General features: G+C 39.6%; 2 protein-coding genes across 2 annotated transcripts in view; one reads left to right on the top strand and one right to left on the bottom strand.

Moving 5' to 3' along the window:
- Positions 1 to 12,453, bottom strand: part of C2CD3 (C2 domain containing 3 centriole elongation regulator) — a 148,168-nt gene extending 135,715 nt beyond the window's left edge. The window contains exons 1-5 of the mRNA XM_007940948.1: positions 12,399 to 12,453; positions 8,128 to 8,397; positions 5,457 to 5,614; positions 1,772 to 1,995; positions 642 to 889 (exon numbers count right to left, since the gene is read on the bottom strand). Coding sequence (XP_007939139.1) covers positions 642 to 889; positions 1,772 to 1,995; positions 5,457 to 5,614; positions 8,128 to 8,397; positions 12,399 to 12,453 — 955 coding nt within the window. The remainder of the gene's footprint in view (positions 1 to 641; positions 890 to 1,771; positions 1,996 to 5,456; positions 5,615 to 8,127; positions 8,398 to 12,398) is intronic.
- Positions 12,454 to 13,070: 617 nt separating this feature from the next.
- PPME1 (protein phosphatase methylesterase 1) overlaps positions 13,071 to 22,358 on the top strand; it is an 84,276-nt gene continuing 74,988 nt past the window's right edge. Inside the window, exon 1 of the mRNA XM_007940947.1 lies at positions 13,071 to 13,171. Within this exon, the coding sequence (XP_007939138.1) occupies positions 13,071 to 13,171 (101 nt within the window). The remainder of the gene's footprint in view (positions 13,172 to 22,358) is intronic.

Genomic DNA, 22,358 nt, shown 5'->3' with positions numbered 1-22,358 from the left:
ATACATGTCAGAAATACAGTCATAGTAGTATAGGTACCTCAGCCACTTTTATTATACTAGTCCTTAACAAGGGTAGTCTAATTCTGTTCCTCTTTGCTTTTAATTTCAGTCTAAGCCCCTTCAAGGGTAATCTGACTCTTATTTGTCTAACAGAGGTCTGGTCAGAGTTGTATTTAATTTGTAGGTTTACGATCACCACTGGGTATGTACTGAATGTTCCCACTGAAACCAACAGTTTTCAGAAAGTAAAATGGATTTGGTACTAGGTACACATAAATGATCATGATAAGACAGAAACCTCAACTGCCTTGAAATATTTGGGAAAAAATAAGTACTTTTATTTTTCTATGATAAAGACTCTCCTTCCCCTGAGTTTCTTTTAAACAGTTCCTTCTCCAAACCTACAATTTTAAGTACCCAGTAATTATTTAGTAGTTACTTTAGTGGTTTAATAGGGTTACCTTTAAATGGTGAGAGATTCTGGACTGTAACTAGATTGCTCACTTTTATTTGACTATATATAGTTCAAAAGAAGTCTTGGTTCTCTTTATAGGCTGGCTAATAAGTAGAGTAATCCCAAAAAATATAGCTTAGTCCCAGCTCAAAAATATATGTATGTATGTATCTATCTATATATTTACCTGAAAGAAGGTCCTTGGTAGGAGGGTTGTCTGAAGAAAGAATGCATGAGTCACTGTGACTCTTGGCAACTGTCCTAGTTTGAGGCTGGAATTCAGAACCGTTGAGAAGAGACATCTGTTTCTGTGGAGCTTCACCTTTCAGAGCTACAGACTCTAAACTCTGTCCTGAATTAAGCTTGTGCTGTAGTCCAAAGAAAGAGTCCTTTATTGTATCAGACTTCTCTGCAAAGTACAAGTGGTCTTTTCCCCTGTTTTTTTTTAAAAAAAGAGAACTTGAAAAGTACATTATCTATTATGCTAACATCCTACTTTGTCAGAAAGTGGTTTACAGCAGTGTAGTGTGGACTCTGAAAGAGGTGACTTATTTGCTATGTGATTGTAAATGTGTTTCTCATCTCCCAAATGAAGGAAGTAAGATGTTTTACCCATGGTTGTGGCTTAAGTGAGACAATGAAACAAAGAGTTCAGCACAGAATCTGACACAAAGTAAATGTATAGTAAATACTTAAACAAAAATCTGTTGCTCTTACTCCATTCTATTCACAAAATACTTCCTTTTTCTCATAGGCATCTATCATGGCATCTATATATCATATAAAAAACCAAACTCACTGCCGTCGAGTCAATTCGACTCATAGCAACCCCTCCTTGGCTTTCCAAGGTGTTATCACTACGGAAGTAGATTGTCCAATCTTCCTTCCAAGGAGTGGCTAGTGGGTTTGAACCGCCAGCCTTCTGGTTAGCAGTCAAATGCCTTAGGCACTATACCACCAGAGCTCCCAACCAGGAACATAAACCAAAACCAAAACCAACAGCAAAACCAAACTCACTGCTGTGAAGTTGGTTACAACTCACAGCGACCCCTCCTTTGGTTTCCAGGCAGTATCTTTAAGGAAGCAGATTGCCCAATCTTCCTTCCAAGAAGTGGCTGGTGGGTTTGAATCACCAGCCTTCTGGTTAGCAGTCAAATGCCTTAGGCACTGTGCCAACAGAGTGGGTACTTATTAGTTATTTGTTGAATGAATGACTCTCTCCCTTTAGTCTTTTACTCAACCACAAAGGAAAGGCAGAAACTATGAGTACAATGAGAGTTAGCTGATAAATTCGCTATTACTGGGTATGCTCATTACCTTGGAGTGGGTGACCTACTACTGTTGGTTGCTAACTCTTTTCCATCAATTTTGGTGACAGGAATTCTGTGAGACCTGGATGGAACCAGAAACTGGGTACTGCCGGGATCAATGGTGTCTCTGAATCCCTGTTCAGATAAAAGCCTGTTTTCTGTCTTATCAGTAGTAGGAAGAGGATTGTAGCTGTCATAAGTTTCTGACAAAGGCTCCAGGGCAAGTGAGACCTGAAAGAGAGATTAATACATCAGTAATTTTCTTCAGCACTGATTAATTTATCTTAAGACTCCCCTGCTTATCTATAGTGATACCGCCTGGGAAACCCAAGGAAGGGTCGCTATGAGTGGGATCCGACTCAACGGCACATAACAACAACAATTGCTTAATATTCCCATTCCTTGGATTATGTTAGAATTCCTGCCTACCTCAGGTGCTTCATCTCTCACTGTGCTACCCTCTTTCACTCCTTTGTCATAGATATACCAATTATTCAGAGTTCTCTAAATGCACATATTTCATTCCTTTATGCCTTTGTATGTGCAATTTCCTCCAACACTACTTCTTTAGTGAAAATATCTTTATTATGTTCATGTACAGAAGTCATGTCCAGTCCCTTCTGAATGTTTCTGCAAGCTCTGTATCTATCCATCAATCCAGCCAACACCATTTATTAAACATTTTACTACAGGCCAGGCACTGTGTTAAGTTCCTCACAAAGAGAAGCTCATGTGATAATAAAACTGTCAGGAAAGTGTATTATCCTAATTGGCAGATTAAAAAAAAAAAAAAAGTAGACGTCTAGAGGAGGTAAGTATTTGTAAATTTTAGTTTATTTATCATCCCAATTGGGTTATAAATTCCTTGAAGGCATGGACTGTCTTAAATAATTTTCCTGTGGACTAATTAGCATAGTACTTGATTTGCACATAGTAGATGACTTACATATAAAAGAATGAGACAACACTTTCTTCATTCTTACTGTTAGTTGCCCAGGAAAAGTAAAGCCCTAGTTCTATGCTAGGACTTTGGGGAGGGGAGAAGGGAAAAAGGGAGGAACACTAAGATGAAACAGTAATCACTTGAAGTATTTTCGATCATGTCATTCCTGAGAGCTCAGGTTCTCCATTAAATGGTTCTCTAGTCCTTCGACAAGAGAAAAGCCTAATAAAGCTATAAATAAATAAATAAAGAGCCTAAAGAAAATCTTGGAGAAGAAATTGGAAACTATACTCCAAAAAAAAAGAACACCAATGTTCAAACTTCAGTTTCAATGACATAGGAATTCTTTAAGCAGGCAAGAGGCAAATTATGATGAATGGCCTAACACAAAAATGAAAGACTGCAATTAGATACTATAAGATGTCTCTGGGAAGGTCAATGAATAATTTATGCAGAGAAACTGCCAAGACATGGATTCAATAAATACACCTGGCTCTTAAGAGTATTCTGTTCATGAACCAGGTAATATAAAGTCCTTTAAATCTATTAATCATCAAGATTTTTCTATAAAGACAAATGATGGGAATGCAGGGGAATAAATACTCTGTGCAGTGATGACTGTAATAGCATCACATAAAATCGTGGCTGCCCAAATGTGCATGTCAGAAAGTGTTCCCTTACCATTCATCACTTGCCAAATGACTACTATTGGTGTTCCAGAAACAAAGAAAGCACTGGTTATAAAAGCTGCATCCCTGGTCTTAACAACAACCTGCTGACTGAAGACAGGCATTTGCTCTTTCCTAAGCAGGTGTGAGTAACAAAACAACTCAAAGGTCTACACTACAACAAACCCTTGAAGAAAGGGTTGGAGAAAGTCCAGCCACCAGCCACACCCATCTTCCAAACAAAACAAAGCAGTCTGGCCTAACTCCTCTGGTCAATTAAACAAATACCGACTGATGCCACCTCTGTGCTAGGCTCTGTGCTAGCTGCCTGTGACAAAGAAATGAAAACAAACATAGAACTTGACCCAGAAGATCATAGTATTTTGCTAGGATTATTGCTAGGAGGATTAAGTTAAAAGAGCATAATGCTGAAGGCAGACATTTTTCACTAGTTAAGTTAAACTATCGTTTGGTTTTCAGAAGACTTCAGGGGATATTTTTGGTTTAAGGTTTAAAGATTATCTCAAAGCAATTTTGGGGGGTGGTTTTTGCTTTTTGATAACACTGTTGACATTGGATTTGCATGGATATTAGGCAGCTTAGTGCTGGGTATGGGTTTAAAGAAATATTTTGAGCTTGAGTTAAAAGAAGCCTCCTGGTTCATGTTTTCCAAAGAGAAATCCCTGCCTCAGATCACTAGCAGAGACTGCCTAATAAACATAGGGCCAGTTAAATAGAAATCACAGCCGAAGGTATCAATTTGATTACTTATCTCCAAGTGCATTTGCAAGAAACCATATGTGACTATTTACTCATTTTTGATGATTATAACCTTAGGAAATTTATTTGGAAAGAAATAATCTGTCCTACTTTTCTATAGTTCTTACCTTTTTTTTGTGATTATTTTCTTTCTTTTATTGTTTAAAATACTTTTTAAAAAAATTTATTGTGATTTGGGTAGAAATTTACAGAGCAAATTCATTTTTCACACAGTTTACATATACTTTGTCTCATGACATTGACTGTAATCTCCCATAATGCAACAACTTTCCTCCCACTTTCTCCCCATAGCCACCTCTTCCCTGTGTCCTTCCCTCCCATGCACTCCTGCCCCCCAAGCTGTTTCCCTGTGCATACACAGCCCTTCTATTCTCCCATGATTGATCTCTCCAAGGAGTGTATCTATGTAATGTAAATGTTCAGCTCACATGCCTGTCTTGTTTGGTGGGTTCACTTTCAGTCCTAAAGGGCAGCTAGGGACCACAGTTTCAGGGGTTCCTCCAGCTCTATCAGTTGCACTATTTTCTTACATACCTGTTTGGTTTTTTGTGTGAAATGTAGAATAAATGAGACAATGTATTTGCTCCCCCTCCAAATTTCTAAGGGATTTGATTATTAAGAATTCTTTAAGAAGCTCTTGTTGAAGAATCCTGTGCATACCTAGATCATACTATGTATTATACTGTGTTCTACCAGTTACTTTTCTATTTCCTCCTATATGACTGTAGAAAAACTAAATATAAAGACCATCTCTTTTATCTCTGTATCCTAAATTAATGGCACATAACAGCTTATCAAAATATGTAAGTCGAATCAATGAATGGATACATCAAAGATACCACTTGCATGAGTCAAACAAGGATTTATTGCTTGGCATTATGTTAAGAGCTATGGGAAAAACAAAGAAAGGAGAAACCAAAGTCCTGTCTCTCAATCAATAGACTAATTAAAGGGAGACAACCAGTATGTAATTTTGGAGGAGATGCAGAATTATAATTAAAACAATGATTACGTAATTCATAGCACTGCAAATTTAATAAAGAATGCAGAGAAGAATGAGTGTAGTAGGAGGTGAAAAGGACTGAAATTTGAGAGAATTTAGATAAATAAGCACTAAGGGAATTTTGGTAAGTGGGTAACAAAGGTAGGTTATAGCTTCTGAATAAATGCATTAACAAAGGCATCAAGTGGGAATCAGCATGGTATATAGGGGTCATGTGTACATCCATTCTACAAACGGACTCAATGATTTCTGCTCAAAAAGTTTTATTCAATGGAGCAAAGAATTAAAATCTTTTTACCTGGAGTTCTCCAAGTTTCTTAGATGTTGGTGAGACAATGGTAAAAAATCCATTGATTTGATTGGTTGGAGAAAGCTGGGCTAGTCCACTGATCTGAACTTTACCAATTGGAAGATGGTCAAGTTTGGTGATTACTTCCAGCACCAGCACAGCCATGTCTAATCAGAAAAAAGCACAACTTACTCAGATATTTTTCATTTATTCTTTTTTTTCAAAGTCAAAAGAGGAGTGCCCATTAGAAAATTTTATTTTTTAAAAAGTTACTTTTATTTTCAAATAAATACCAGGCACTTATCATACTCATATAGGTATGGGGAGAGTGAACCTAAGGTCAAAAGAACAATAAAGTTTTAGAGAACAAAGACAAATATCTCACATCAAAGGAAAAAGATTACACTGAATAAAAATATTTAGCATAACAAGTATAGAAAATACATTTTTAAAAGAGTACTGTTAAATATGCAAAGAACTTAGGCTTTGGTTTTTTAAATATGAAAGCAACAAATCTCAGTTCTTTCATTTTCACCATTCCCAGTTTTGGAGAAAGGGGGCTCTTGCACTTTCATAAGAGTTGGTCTCTGCCTTCCAGGGGTATCTAATTGCTTACTCTTTGGTTATATCTGGGGAACTGAAATCAGATTCTCCTGGTTGTCAGGGTCACTGGAACTAGGCAGAGTGGAAATAAGCTCCTTAATGCTGGTATCAGATGGATCTTGACTGAAAGCAGCTAATACCAGAAAGATGTTTACCTGTTTTTAATTGACTACACAAAGGCATTCAACTGTGTGGATCATAACAAATTATGGATAACATTGCAAAGAATGGGAATTTTAGAATAGTTAATTGTTCTCACTCAGAACCTGTACATAGACTAAGAGGCAGTCATCCAAACAGAACAAGGGAGATATCCCATGGCTTAAAATCAGGAAAGGTGTGCATCAGGGTTATATTTTTTCACCATACTTAGTCAATCTGCATGATGAGCAAATAATCCAAGAAGCTAGACTATATAAAGAATGGAGGATTGGAGGAAGACTCATTAACTACCTGTGATATGCAGATGACACACACAACATTGCTCGCTGAAAGTGAAGAGGACTTGAGGAAGAGACTCATGGACATCAAAGACTACAGCCTATATAGTAAAGATTACATTTAAACATAAAGAAAACAAAAATTCTCACAACTGGACCAATAAGCAACATCATGATAAAATGAGAAAATACTGAAGTTATCAAGGACATCATTTTACTTGGATCCACAACCAGCACCCATGGAACCAGCAGTCAAGAACTCAAATGGCTTTTTATAATGGACAAATCTACTGCAGAAGACCTCTTCAAAGTGTCTAAAGCAAAGATGTCACTTTGAGGACTAAGTGTGCCTGACCTGAGCTACAATATTTTCAATCACCTCATATGCATTTCCTCAGAAGGAAGGTTGGGCAATCTACTTCCGTGGTGATATCGCCTTGGAAACCCAAGGAGGGGTCGCTATGAGTCAGGTCTGACTCAACTGCACATAACAACAATATGGAATGTTAGAAGAATGAACAAATTTGTCTTGGAAGAAGTACAGCTAGAATGTTCATTAGAAGCGAGGATGGTGAGACTTTGTCTCATGTACTTTGGACATGTTATCAGAAGGCAACAGTCCTGGAGAAAGACATCACTCTTGTTAAATAGAGGGTTGGTGAAAAAGAGGCAGACCCTCAATGAGACAGACTGACTCAGCGGCTGCAACAGGCTCAAATGATTGCAACGATGGCAAAGGACAGTGTCTCGTTCTGTTGTACACAGGTTTGCTATGAGTCAGAACCAACTCGACAGCACCTACCAACAACAGCAACAACAACAAATGGTGTTCTTTAATTAGTCATTTAGATCTAATGCCTTTATAGCCATAATTCACAGTAGAAGAAATTTATTTTCATGGAATCTGAGTTCATTCCAGGACAGTATGACTTCTGAATGTTTCCTTACCAAAGTTGAGAAAGTACTTATTTTATAAATAGTCTAATACTAGAGTAAAAAGAAGCAGCTCTAGTGGTGCTGTGGTTAAAGCACTGGGCTGTTAACAAAAAAGTTGATAAGTCAAATCCATCAGCCATTCCACAGTAGAATGAGGCACTCTGTTTCCGTAAAGATTTATAGCCTTGGAAACCTCATAGGGCAGTTCTACTCCGTCCTAAAGGGTTGCTATGAGTAGGAATCAACTCAACAGCAGTCGATTATCCTGTATGATCAGTAAATTTTATATCTGCATCCTCTCCCTTTAGGCATAGTGTAAACCAAAAGCAGAGACAATGTTTAATACCTGAAGAAGCATGGTGTACTGAAAAGAGCATCATTTTTGGTGTCTCAAGTGCTAGTTCTGGTATTTGTCAACTATGTGACTTAGAGAGTATTCATTTAATCTCTCTGAAACTCCATTTCATTGTCTATAAAATAGAGAAAATCTCTCTCTTGCAGGGTTACTGTAAAGATTAGAAATAATATATAAATACTGCTAGCACATGGCATATACTCAATAAATGGTGGTTATTATAAAATCTCTTTGACTCTTCAACAATTAGCAATGCCCAGCACATATGAGGTGCACAGTAACACTTACTGCTAACAATATAACCATATGCTTATTAGACCTACAGATAATAAGATAAAAAACTTACCTGTTAGATAAGAGGTAAACTGCTTTGGACCACAGCGAATAGCATAACGTGTGGTTGTTCTCACAGCTTTAGGCTCAGTCTGCACAGCATCCTTGGGACAAAAGAGGGTTCCATCTGATGTTTCTCCCCACCATCTCACTCGGACAAGTACACAAGTGGGAGGCTTTGCAATCTTCCATATGATTTTATTAATAGTAAGTTTTAGAAAGCAGCGTAGCTGGCCTTCAACCAGAGGTGGTAGACTTGTAGATGGAGAAATGTCACTCAAACCTGTGGAATAATCCAAGAACACGGAGTCAAAATTTAAATTAAATACCAAAAAAATGAATGAAAAACAAACAATGACACTTTTGTTTCCATAGAGAGGCTTATCCTACCTATTCCAATACATGACAAAAAAAAAACACCTCACTGCCATCAAGTCAATTCTGACTCATAGTGACTCCCAATGGGTTTCCGAGGCTGTAATTTCTTTATGGAAGTAGATCACCCCATCTTCCTTCCATGGAGCAGGTGGTGGGTTTGAACTGCTGACCTTCTGGTTAACAGTCAGATGCCTTTACCCACTACACCAGCAAGACAAGTAACTAGCAAACCAGGCTATGAAATAACCTACGTGGTTCTTTAAGCCACCCTGATTGTTGTTGCGGGAGCTAGTTGCTCTCAAGCTGATTGCAACTCATGGCAACCAGGTCTATAGGGAAGAACTGTTTCATAGGGTTTTCAAGGCTATAACTTCTTGGAAGCCAGGCCTTATACTTCCAAGGTGTCTCTGGGTGGTTTAACACATAACCACAGTAGTCTAGCACATAACCATTTGAACCACTCAGGGACTGCAACTACCCTGATAACCATTTAATGTGTAGGTTTTGAGTCAGGTTATTCTAAATAAGGAACACACTAACTTCAAACCAAATCAAATTCACTGCCATCGAGTCGATTCTGACTCACAGAGACCCCCACTGGCTTTCAAAGGCTGTAAATCTTTACTGAAGTAGATTGCCTCACATTCCTCCTGTGAAGCAGCTGGTGGCCTTGAACTGCTGACCTTCTGGTTAGCAGCCAAATACCTTATCCACTATGCCACCAGTGCTCCTTCATATCAACTTAAGACATACTAATACAACCCTTCAAGCCTGGAACTGAAATCCCCGTGGCTCAACTATCAGCCAAACAATAAACAAGCCTATAAGGTGAACAGTAATACCAGACAGATACACATTCATTAGAACAATCAACCATATGAGATCAAAATGGCAGCATTTGCCCAGAGGTAAAACTAAGAAGGCAGGAAAGGATAGGAACAGGACAAAAGGAAATGTTAAACACAGGGAGAACTGTGAAGAGTGCTATTACATTCCGGGGTTTGCAAAGAATGTCACAGGAACAAAATGTGTATGAATCATTGAATGGAAAACCAATTTACTCTGTAAACTTTTACCCAAATCACATTTTTTTAAAAAGGACATACTAAAGACATACTAATAGAAACTCCTCTTTAATTGACAGCTGCTATCTAAAAAATACAAACATAATGATACAAGCTTTTAAAATCTCAGAAGTAGTTGAAATTTTTCTGCCAATTACCCATGTTTTCATTATGGCAACATACATGGTTTTTAAGATATGTGTTATCTTTACCTAACTTACTCACTTATTTTAAAAACCATCAACTAAACACAAAGCAGCAGCAAATCCCTTTACTAAACTCCCAAACAATTTAGTCCATACCACACAATTCAACATTTCAATAAAAACCATCTTAAACTGGGTCTTGTCTCTCCCACCAAGATCATAATGTCAATGAAGGCAGAGACCACCGTCTTTAGATTCTGTCACTACCTTTTAGTACATTGCTGGATTCATAATATTTATTGGCTTTCAGAAAGATAACAAATCAAAATGAGGCAATTAATCATGACTTTCTATAAAGCTTTCCTTTAATGACCTTGATTGTCTTCCATTCACAGTACCATTTCACTATCTTATTCCTCTGACTTTCCACTTTTAGAATGGTCATGCTTCACAAGAAGAAAATACACTTAAACCAGAATCTATCAGATCAGGAATCTACGCAAGTAATTCTTTGGACTTCTAAAGCAAATACCTTTTTCTGCCCTTTAGAAACGGAAAAAGCCCCACCATAATCTCCATGGTAAATTATCTTTAATATAAAAAATTATACACAGGTGTTATATGTGCATTATTGCATATGCATTTGTTATAAGAAGAAGGACACTATTTTCTGTATGATACTTGTTATTTCTACTTTCATTTTTTCTTGTAGCATTGAAATGCTTGACTGATTTGCAAAGGAAACATAGCATTGATCCCCAGATCACATCTGGCAGGAAAAGCACTGCTTCAGAACTGCCTTAGTTACCTTTAAGCACCTTGGATAGATTCTTTCTCACTTCTCAGATAGTAGCTTCAGCCTTCAACCCAATGGCTTTAAAGTACTATTCCTAACATTCTTTCTTCACTGTCATTAGTTGCTGTCAAGTCGATTCTGATTTACAGTGATCTCATGTGTGCTGAGCAGAGCTGCTCCATCAGGTTTTTAAGGCTGTGACCTTTGAAAGCAGATCACCAGATGTCTCTTCTGAGGTACCTCTCGGTGGGCTGGAACCACCAACCTTTCAGCTAGTAGTTGAGTGCCTAACTATTTGCATCAACAAGGTGCTTCAAAAGTGTCCATAATATGAAAAAAGAAAGTCATCTCATTTTCTTTTTTTCTTGGAAGCAGCCCTGTAGAGATCCAATTTCCAGTTTTCTGATCTACCCTGGGTTCTTAGGGTGATTGTTTTTTCACTATAGCTTTCCCCTTTGGCCAGCCTGTTTCTCCATGAGGGTCCTAACCTCAGTCACTTGCCCTCTAACCCTCCCGGCCTAACCCACCTCATGTCCTTCAGAAGATCCTGCCTTCACTCCCACTCCACCCCATCATACCTTTTCACTACTCCCGTTGGTGTCAAGTATAATCTGACTCATAACCAGAAAAACCAAACTCACTGCCGTCAAGTCGATTCTGACTCATAGCAACCCCTCCCTGGGTTTCTGAAGCAGTACCTCTCCTTTTGAGGAGCGGCTGGTGAGTTTGAACTGGCAGCCTTCTGGGTAGCAGTCAAATGCCTTAGGCACTATGCCACCAGAGCTCCTAATCTGACTCATAGCAACTCTATTTTTTTCAATTTGTTACCCACTCCCCACTCTTTTCTCCCTCTCCTTTCCAGGACTCCCACTAATAGGTTTCATTCATTCAACTAATGTTTATTGAGTCCTGCTTTGTGCTAGTCCTTGGGGAATTCAATAACGTATAAACCATCCTTGTGCACTAACATACTCTTATCTCCAAATTATGTTTCCTCGGGCCCCCTGATAGATAGAAAGAGATTTGGGTGAAAGTTTACAGAACAAATTCATTTTTCATTCACCAGTCCACACACATTTTGTCTTATAACACTGATTGCAATCTCTATAATGTAACAACTCTCCTCCCACTTTCTCCCTGTGCTTACCTTTTTCCTGTGTCCTTCTTTCCTATGCATTTGTGCTCTCTGAGCTACCTCCCTGTGCAAATACTGCTCTTCTGATCGCCCATGGTTGCTTGTTCTAAGGAGTGTACCTACCTGTGATAATTGTTCACTTTGTAGGACTATCTATTGTTGGCCTGGAAGCCACAGGAATGAGTTCAATTCCAGGCCGGAAGGGTGACTAGGTGCAGTAGTCTAGTGGACTTCACCAGTCTCCATCAGACCAGTCAGCCTGGTCTTTGAGTTTTGTTCCACATTTTTCTCCAACTCTATCCAGGATCTCCTATTCTGATCCGCTTTCAAGTGGCTGACAGTGATAAGGGCTGTAAATTTTTACGGAAGCAGACCGCCTCATCCTTCTCCCACGGAGTGACTGGTTGTTTCGAACAGCTGACCTTTTAGTTAACAGCCAGATGCTTTAAGCACTGCGCCACCACAGCGACACACACACTCTCTCACACACACGTTTCATTTTGTTATTAAAGACACTCCTAGAATTTTCTGTTTCCCTCCCCTAGGCATTTCCTACTTGTACTCTTTGAGCTCTCACCAGCCCACTGGTTCCCGTTTTTTGCCTCCTCACCCAATGCCTATTTACTTCTCATTCTCTGGAGGTCCTTTTAACTTTTTGACTCCTTGGTTATTCTCCCTTTTCCGTCCCTTCTTTGTTTTACACCCTGCTGCTTGCCCAAACCCTGTCCAGTTATGCTCTCCTTAGCCTTTGGTCGCTCAGGTTACCTCTCTTCTTGCGGCCACGGCAAGCCCCAGGTCCCTGGCCTTTTCGTTGTTTCATGCCGAGCCCGAGCTCTTTTCCACCAACTTAGATCCGAACCCGGCACCGACGTCTTATCCTCCCGCCATCCCTTCCCACGGCGCCAGTGTTCCCCGGCAACTGGCGCCGCTGGGCAGCTTGGGAGGAAGGAAGAAGGGACTCTAACAGTCTCTAGGAAGCAGTGAGAAAGGAAGGCGCCAAGACACTTTCTCTCTAATAGACTACAATACCCAGGATGCTTTGCTACGCTACCTCTGATGGCTAGGAGGCGGTCACCTCCCGCTGCGCAAGCGTGAAGATCTAGGCCCTTAGAGGACTCCATTGCCCAGTGTGCATTGCCTTCTGGAGCGCTCCTCTTTTCGGCAGGGTCGTCGAGTTCTCCACTTGGGGTTCGAGCAGTCCTCAGACTCCGTTACCCAGCCTCCTTTGTGGAAGTGCTGTTGCGCACTTCCGGTGGAGGCGCTGAAGAGAGGGGGTGGAGTTTGCGGAGCCGGTGGGCGGTAGGCGGTGCTGCCGGTAGCTGGGGGTTGTCTAAAGGCAACAGGGCGTCGCTAGGGGAGCGATCTGTGACCGGTTGGGCCACACTTAGCGTGGGAAGAAGGTTCGGCTGCTGTTTGGCTACGTGCGGCCTCGCTTTCATGTCGGCCCTCGAGAAGAGCATGCACCTCGGCCGCCTGCCCTCTCGCCCTCCTCTGCCCGGCAGCGGGGGCAGTCAGAGCGGAGCAAAGATGCGAATGGGGTACGTGACCCATACCCCTTCTCCCTAGAGGCCAGGCCCCGGCCATTGGCGAATGGCGTTTCTGGGCTGTTAGAGTGGCACGGGAGGAGAGACTAAGGATAGGAGAAAATGCTGGTAGCGGCCTGAGGGAGATTTGGATGAAGTAGAAGGCAGATCTGGGGGACTAAGGGAGTCGCCAGAGCAATGGATATTGGAGGACATAATCAGAGAGTGGCTTGACGGAAATTTAGAGGAATAGCGATGTTGACGGGAAGGGGAATGAGGGAAAGATTAGGGAATCTGAGAGGATAATTTAAGGGATGTGAGAGATACCTTCAGAGGAAGGAATGAAAGTGGTTTGAAGAAAGGGAGTTGAGCCGTGACAAAGGTGGGGGAAAATCTGCCTGGGAGTGTTGAAGGAAATACAGAATGACTGAGAGAAAAGTTGAAGGGAATTGAGGGAACAACTAGGGAAAGGTTTGGGAATAGTATGAAGGCCGTGAGAACTTTATCTTAGAAAGCCGAGGGGAGTAGGGAGCACCTGAGGAGGTTGGGAAAAGAAAGTGGAGACTCAGGAGCAGAAGGTTCTAGACACAATTCCCAGAGGTATAAGAGACAGATTCAGGGAGTGAAGGGTAACTAGAGATTAGGTCTCTTAAGAGTGAACTGAGAAAGCTTGGAGAATAGGCCTAAGGAAAGATGAAGTTAGTTAGGATGATTGTTAAGGGTAATAGGAATGTTCTGAGAAGATGAGAGGAATAAGGGGAGGAGTGATGACAGAAAGGTCTGAGGACCTTAGAGAGTGACCATGGGCCCTAGGGATTGAGAAATGACTAAGAATAGAATTTAGTGAATGGAAGTGCTGCAGAGGTGAGGTCTGGGAAGCTTTAAGAAAAAGATTTAGATAGTTGGTTTTTGCTGGCTAAGTTGCTTTGAGGGAAACTATATACTGGCCTTAGAAGACTCAGAGACGTTGTGAAGCATTCAGAGTAGCCACTTAAAATGTTTGGAGAAAACAATTTTCTGGAAAGGGTGGAGCTGTGTTGAAGAGAGAAATTTTGTAATTTTAGGTCATTGAATGGTTTGTGCCAGGTTTGGGGATACTTGTTGTTATGGGCCGTCGAGTCGGACCCGACTCATAGTGACCCCTCATTGGGTTTCTGAGGCAGTATCACTACGGAAGTAGATTGCTCCATCTTCTTTCCAAGGAGTGGCTGGTGGGTTTGAACCGCCAGCCTTCTGCCTTCTGGTTAGTAGTCAAGCGCCTTAGGCACTGCGCTACCCCAGAGCAAGGTAAGCTAGTGTATGAGTTGAAGTGATGGTTGGTGATAGCTAGAAAGAAGAGGCATTATGCTGGAAAGCAAAGGGAGTTGAATAAGCAATTGGGATTGAGGGGTATTTGTAGTATCAGAATTCTGGGGACTAGTGATGGTAGAAAAGTAATAGGAAGGATACTTAGGTATGAAGTAGTCCAGAATGTGTGTTTAGGACTCCAGAGATGAGTTGGTTGATATTCTGGAAATGAGGACTAATGAAAAAAACACCTTAGGTTCTGAAGAAATAATAATAGTACACAGAAATTGATCTAAAATGAAATGAAATGAGAATGAGAGATGCAGTACTGTGGAATTAGGTCCTAGGAATGAAGGAAAAGAAGAATCCTGTAAATTAAAACAGTAGGATAGAGAGGAGGAGGTGGGAATGGTTGGAGAAATCAATGTTGGAAACTAAGAATTAAAGTGGTGGAAGAAATGAGAAAACTTTGACAGGAGATAGACTGATGAGTTCATAATAGAAAGAGGTGTGGTAGAAGGCTATATAAAAGATAAAATGAAGATTGTTTTGTCATTAGAGGAAAGAAAGGTGGTACTGTAACATGAATAAAGAGAATCTGGAAACCAGGGCTTTGAACCACTTCTTTCAGGTTCAGCTCCCAACTGAGAATTTGCATTTCCACCCCAGATATACTGAATCAGAATCTACATTTTAATAAGATTCTCCAGGTGATTGTTATGTATATATCACCTGGGGATCTATCAAAATCACCTGTAGGTTTTGAGTCAATGTATCTGTAGTGGAAATGCAGCTTCTCAGCAGGGGCATCTGTTTGAACTGGTTCAAGATCTAAGGGAAATTGTCCCATTACAAATTATTTGAGAAATTAACTTGGGGTATAAAATTAGTATAACACTTACTGTTGATCTGTATCTTAGTTGCTGCCTTTCTTAAACTAAAATTTCATCTTTTAGTACACCAGCATTCTCTCTGTATAAATATATAAAGATATTTTTTAAAATAACTATATGTGCTTTGTTGTTGTTATGTGCCCGTCGAGTCGGACTCAACTCATAGTGACCCCTCCTTGGGTTTCCCAGGTGGTATCACTACGGAAATAGATTGCCCAGCCTTCCTTGCGAGGAGTGGCTAGTGGGTTTGAACCACAAGCCTTTTGGTTAGCAGTCAAGTGCCTTAGGCACTCTGCTTTGTTGTTGTTGTTATGTGCCTCGAGTCCACCCGACTCTTAATGACCCCTCCTTGGGTTTCCGAGGCAGTATCACTACAGAAATAGATTGCCCCATCTTCCTTCCGAGGAGGTAAGTGTAATTAGATCTCAGCTTCTTACCTTGTCAAAACCAGCTGTCTGAAGAACTAGTGGAGGAGAATACCATGAGAAAATAAAGGAGAAATCTGCTGATTAGGGGGCACAGTGCCTAAGGCATTTGACTGCTTACCAGAAGGTTGGCAGTTCAAACCCATCAGCCATTCTGTGGAAAGAAGACTGGGCAATCTACTTCCTTAAAGAATTACTGCCTGGGAAACGCACTGGTGAGTTGGAATTGACTTGATGGCAGTAGATTCAGTTTGTTTTTTTTTATACTTGTTAGTAACTAACCTTTTCAGAGACTTGTTATCTTTAAATAGATGCTGTTTACTTGATGATTTAGTTTAACCACTTATTCTGAAAAATAAACTTCTTTAGGAAGATGCTGGTTTTTGGTAGTATAGGGAAGAGAAGAGCATAGTTTTACATATATTGGCGAATTTTATGTTCTTAAGTGTTTATTTTCCTTTATTTTTGTTTTCTGCTTCCTTTTTGGTACATTGGCAAGACCTCACCTAAGTTTAACCTTAGTGATGGAATGGACTGTCTTCTCTAGAATCATAAAGCTAGATAAGAGCTTAAAAGTGATCTTATTTCACTGCTTAATTTTATAGTTGAGGAAACTGAAACCCAGAGAATTCTCTGTTCTGTGAGGTAAGCTGTTGTTGTTATGTGCCGTCGAGTCGGACCCGACTCATAGTGACCCTCCTTAGGTTTCCGAGGCGGTATCAGTACAGCAATAGATTACCTAAGCTTCCTTACGAGGATTGGCTGGTGGATTTGAACCTTCAGCCTTCTGATTAGCAGTCAAGTGCCTTAGAGACTAAGCTACCAGAGCAAGGTAAGCTAGGACGGGGGAAATACTTTCTCTTGGTTCAAGAGAAAACTGAGACTTAACTATTCCTGCTTTTAGGCAGGAACTTAGTGGTAGGGCCACTAAGGACTAGGACTTGGGTCTCTTGACTCAGACCTATTTTGTTTGGATTTATGTTTGTTATCCTGGAGCTCTGGTAGCATAGTGGCTAAGGCACTTGACTGCTAACCAGAAGGCTGGCGGTTCATACCCACCAACCACTCCTCGGAAGGAAGGTTGGGCAATCCTACTTCCGTAGTGATACTGCCTCGGAAACCCAAGGAGGGGTCGCGATGAGTCAGGGCTGACTTGAAGGCACATAACAACAACAACAACAACAACAACAACATCCTGAAAATACTTAATTTGAGTTATCTTATTTCATTGAAAATACTCTAGGATTCAGTCTTTTTCCTCAGTCATTCCTGATTTATGAAGTGTCACTACCACCAATTTCAAAGCATGCCTCTTTATTTTTCCTTCCACTTTCTTTTTTTGTGTCATCCCCTTTTTTCCATTTCCACATCTGTCTCTATCAAGTTAGTGTTTTCTCTCGATAGTCTCTCATATGACTTAATCTTTCAACTGTTTTTCATTATCTCTTGCTTTCAATTTCACTAAAACTTATTTATGTAATTTTAGATAAAATTTGTCTTGAGTTTTTATAATCCACATTACCAGATTGGATTTACTTAATTTCAAAGTATTGCTGGATAATAGCAGTTACGCTTTTTTTTTTTTTTTGCAGGGGAGAGTGGGGGTATCCGTACTATGTGCTAGGCTTCATAGTAGTATGTTATGTATATTATTTAATCTACCCAAAATCTTATGAGGTGAATATTTCCTTGCATTTACAGGTAAGAAAATTCAGACAAAAAGATTAAAGGTCACTCAGCTAGTATGCCACAGAGCCAAGATTCAGTCTAGGTTTTATCTCTAGAATCAGTTTCCTTATTGGTACACCACTTTGTCTTGAAATGAGAAAATGAAATTCTGGTTACATTATTCTTTGATAGATGCCTATAGAAGTTGCCAAAAAATAGTTTTGGGATTTTTCTTGGGTCCGTACTTGCTTTGCACCCCTGGGGCACTTGAGAGGAATATGTTTGAAAATGACTGCTTAGTACATTTCATTACCTTTAGAAAAACTATAGAATATTAAAATCATTCATTTTTTGACACTTTCTTTTTAGTCAATAGTACAGTTAGTGCCCAATTTACAACGGGATTCCATTCTGGCAATTTCATTGTTAAGTTGATTCTAATGGAAGTCAAATACCTCTTTTTTCTTTAGTTTTTGTTATTACTGCCTTTTATTGTCCATTTCCTTATAGATCTGATCTTTGAACATCTACAAGTGAACATATGGGAATGATAATGGGCACTAAATTACATGCTGCAACATTATATATGGTACATAATACTAATAATAAGATGTACAAAAGAAAATCAGATGATGGCAAGTGTGGTTGCTCGTAACTCAAATATGATGTAAGCTGGAGACTACCTGTATTACTTTTCTATAGTGCTTTATGTCTTATGTTCCAATAGTCCCATAACTGACGTGCATATATCAGTGCCTTTTTGTATTCTGTAAGGTAAACGAGGGCTTACTGTTTTTATTTGCTGTGGAGTCTGCCCATGACTCAAGGCAACCCCAGAATAGAACTGCTTCATGGGGTTTTCTTGACCATAATATTCATGTAAGCAGATCATCAGGCCTTTCTTCCACAGAGCCACTGGGTGGGTTTGAATCATTAGGTTAGCAGTCAGTTGCAAACAACTTGTACCACCCAGGCTCCTAAACTAGGGCAAGGGTTAATATATTCTTTTGTTGTTGTTGTTAGGTGCTGTCAACTCATCTCCGACTCCTAGTTACCTTATGTATAGCAGAATGAAACACTGCCCAGTCCTGTGCCAGCCTCACAATTCTTGCTATACCTGAGTCCATCGTTGCAGCCACTCTGTCAATCCATGTCATTAAGGGCCTTCCCCTTTTTTCGTTGATCCTCCACTTTACCAAGCATGATATCCTTCTTCCAATAAATGAGAAAACTGAGACTCATATATTCATTGACTTGCCTATGATCACAAGATCATTAAGTGGCAGAAATAAGATTGAACATAACATTTCATATTTTATGTCTGTTGTTCTCCTTGCTATGCCTAGAAGTGAAGTAATATTGTTTTCCTTGCTATGCCTAGAATGAAGTGATATGGAAGCAGGAAATTGATCTTTGAAAGGATATAGATCTGAGTTTGAAGCCCAGTTTGAGTATTTACTTTAGTCAAGTCATTAAGCCTCTCATAGTCTGATTTCTCATCTCTAAAATGAGGATAAGGGACCTCTGGTGGCATAGTGCCAAAGGCGTTTGACTGCTAACCAGAAGGCTGGTTGTTCAAACCCACAAGCCACTCTTCAGAAGGAAGGTTGGGCAATCTACTTCCATAGGGATACTGCCTTGGAAACCCATGGAGGGGTCGCTGTGAGTTGAAATTGACTTCTGCTTACTTTACAGTGCTCTGAGAATGAGATGGTACACAAAAAGCACTTATGATTCCTGGTACATAAGCTCTTGATGAATGATAGCTGGTATAATTATTATAAGTTGAAAAAGGTTTATTCTTTGTGAAATAAAAGCTCTTCTCTCAATTTCTTCTAATGTCAGCATTTTTTCCCCCTCAAGCTGTATATTCATAGCTGATTAGGTTGTCTTTCATGCAAATTCTTGAATTTATTATGGATATCAGGGCTCTTAGGAAGACTTCAATGAGCTTTTCACACAGATGGGAAAATAAAGGACAAAAAATGTATTTATCTGAGGTCACAGATTGAGTTATTAAAAGAAACAAATCCATTGTTTTGGTTATTTTTTTATTAAATTTTTTTTTAAATTAAGATACAGTTTACATACCATAAAATTCACCCTTTAAAAGTGTACAATTAAGTAGGTTTTAATATACAAGCAATCCCCAGCTTATGACAGGGTTCTATTCCGAGGACTCCGTTGTTAAGTCAGTTCTGACATAACTTGAATGCTTTTATTTTTTTAGTTTTCATTATTATTGCTTTTATAAATCTGATCCTTATTTGTCTTTGAACATCTACAAGTGAACATCTAAGAATGATAACATCAGGAAATTACACACTACCACATTGTATATAGTACATATTACTAATGAATAGATGTTTTTCAGATGTACAAAAAACATGGTCAAAGTTTATCAAAACTAGAATACATCATAAAAGTTAGGGACTACCTGTATTCACAAGGTTGTGCAACTCTCACCACTATTTAATTCCAGAGCATGTTCATCATCACAAAAAAGAAACCCTTACCCTTTAGCAGCCACTCCCATTCCTTTCTTCCCTAATGCCTGGCACCACTAATCTGCTTTCTGCCTCTATGGAATTGCCCATTCTGGCCATCTCATATAAATGGAATCCCTACAGTCTGTGGCCTTTTGTGTCTGGCTTTTTTCTCTTAGCATAACATTTTTAAGGCTTATCCACATTGTAGTGCTTGTATCAGTACATGTACGTCATTCTTTTTTATGGCTGAATAATATTCCATTCCATAATATATCACATTTTGATCATCCATTCATCACTTGATGGGCATTTGGGTGGTTTACACCTTTTGTCCATTGTGAGTAGCACTGCTATGAAGATTTTTGTACAAGTGTTTGCTTGAATATCTTATTTTTAATTCTTTCGGCTATGTACCTATGAGTGAAATTGCTGGATTATGTTTATCATTTGAAGGAACTGCCAGTCTGTTTTCCACAGTGGCTACACTATTTTACATTCCCACAAGCAATAAAAGTCCAGTTTCTCCACATCCTAGGTAAAACTTGCTATTTATTACCTTATCTGTCATTTTAAGTATAGCCATCCTAGCGAGTGTTAAGTGGTATCTTACGGTTTTTGATTTTCATTTCCTAGATGACTGTTTATGTTAAGAGACTTTTCATGTGCTTATTGTTCATTATATATCTTTGTAGGAATGACCATTTAGATTTTTTGTCCATTTTTAAATTGGGTTATTTGTCTTTTTATTATTTCATTTTTAGAGTTCTTCATATATTTAGGATAAATTTATCTGATATGTGATTTGCATATATTTTCTCCCATTTTGTGGGTTGTATTTTCACTTAATAGTGTTCTTTGATGTATAAAAGTCTTAATTTTGATGAACCCCAATATACCTATTTTTCTTTTCTTGCATGTGCTTTTAGTGTCATATCTAAGAAGGCTTTGCTTAAACTAGAGTTATAAATATTTACACACCATTTTCTCCTAAGAGTTTTATAGTTTTACCTCTTACATGTAGGTCTTTGACCCATTTTGAGTTAATTCTTTGGTGTGAGGCAGGAGGTCTAACTTCAGTCTTTTACATGTGGATACCCAGTTTTCCACTACTCATCTGTCAGTTTGTCATACTGTGGTGGCTTGTGTGTTGCTGTGAGGCTGGAGGCTATGCCACTGGTATTGCAGATATCAGCAGGGTCACCAGGTGGATAGCTTTCAGCAGAGCTTCCAGACTAACACAGACTCAGAAGAAGGAAGGGGCCATCCACTTCCCAGATAATTGGCCAGTGAAAACCTTATGAATAGCGGTGAGACACTGTCTGATACATTACTGGAAAAATTTATGAATATCTCTGAAACACTGCCTGATACAATGCTGAAAGATGAGCCCCTCGGGTTGAAAGGCACTCAAAATACAACTGGGGAAGAGCTGCCTCCTCAGAGTAGAGCCAACCTTAATGATGTGGATGGAGTAAAACTTTTGGGACCTTTGTTTGCTGATGTGGCATGACTCAAAAATGGGAAGAAACAGCTGCAACCATTCATTCATGATCAGAACATGGAATGTATGAAGTATGAATCTAGGAAAATTGGAAGTTGTCAACGATGAAATGGAACACATGAAGTTCAATATTCTAGGCACTAGTGAGCTGCAATGGACTGGTTTTGGCCATTTTGAATCAGATAACCATATCTATGCCAGGGAAGACAAATTGAACAGGAATGGTGTGGCATTCATGATCACAAAGAATGTTTCAGAGCTATCCTAAAGTACAATGCTGCCAGTGATAGGATAATATCCATACGCCTCCAAGGAAGACCAGTTAATACTACTATTACTCAAATTTACACACTGACCACCAAAGCAAAAGATGAGGGAATTGAAGATTTTTACCAACTGCTGCAGTCTGAAATTGACCAAACATGCAAACAGGATGCTTTGATTATCACTGGTGATTGGAATACAAAAATTGGAAACAAAGAAGAATCACTGGTAGATGGAAAATATGGCGTTGGTGATAGAAATGACGCTGGAGATCGCATGATAGAATTTTGCAAGACCAACGACTTATTCAGTGTAAATACCTTTTTTCAACAACATAAACAGCAGCTATACAGAGGAAGCAGAGGCAGGGATCCAGGAAAGGTGGGGGACCCAGGCCACGCCCCTCCCAAGTGGTGGGAAAGAGGCAGGGATCTATGTAAGGGGAGGGTGGAGAGGTTTTGAACAGTTAAGGGAGACAAATCTGTCTGTCAGTTTGTCCTTCTGTGGTGGCATGTTGCTGTGAGGCTTGAGGCTGTGTCACCAGTGTCTCGAACCCAGTAGGGTTGCACATGGTGCACATGTGTCAACAGCTTACAGACTGAGACAGACTAGGAAGAAGGAAGAGGCCATCCACTTCTCAAAGAATTGTTGTTGTTGTTATGTGCCATCAAGTCA

Source organism: Orycteropus afer, unplaced genomic scaffold (genome assembly GCF_000298275.1).
Source record: "Orycteropus afer afer isolate SDZICR_OR568_19922 unplaced genomic scaffold, OryAfe1.0 scaffold00074, whole genome shotgun sequence".
Taxonomy (NCBI): domain Eukaryota; kingdom Metazoa; phylum Chordata; class Mammalia; order Tubulidentata; family Orycteropodidae; genus Orycteropus; species Orycteropus afer.
The sequence above is the reverse complement of the archived record's forward strand: the minus strand, read 5'-3'. Positions and strand labels throughout refer to the sequence as shown.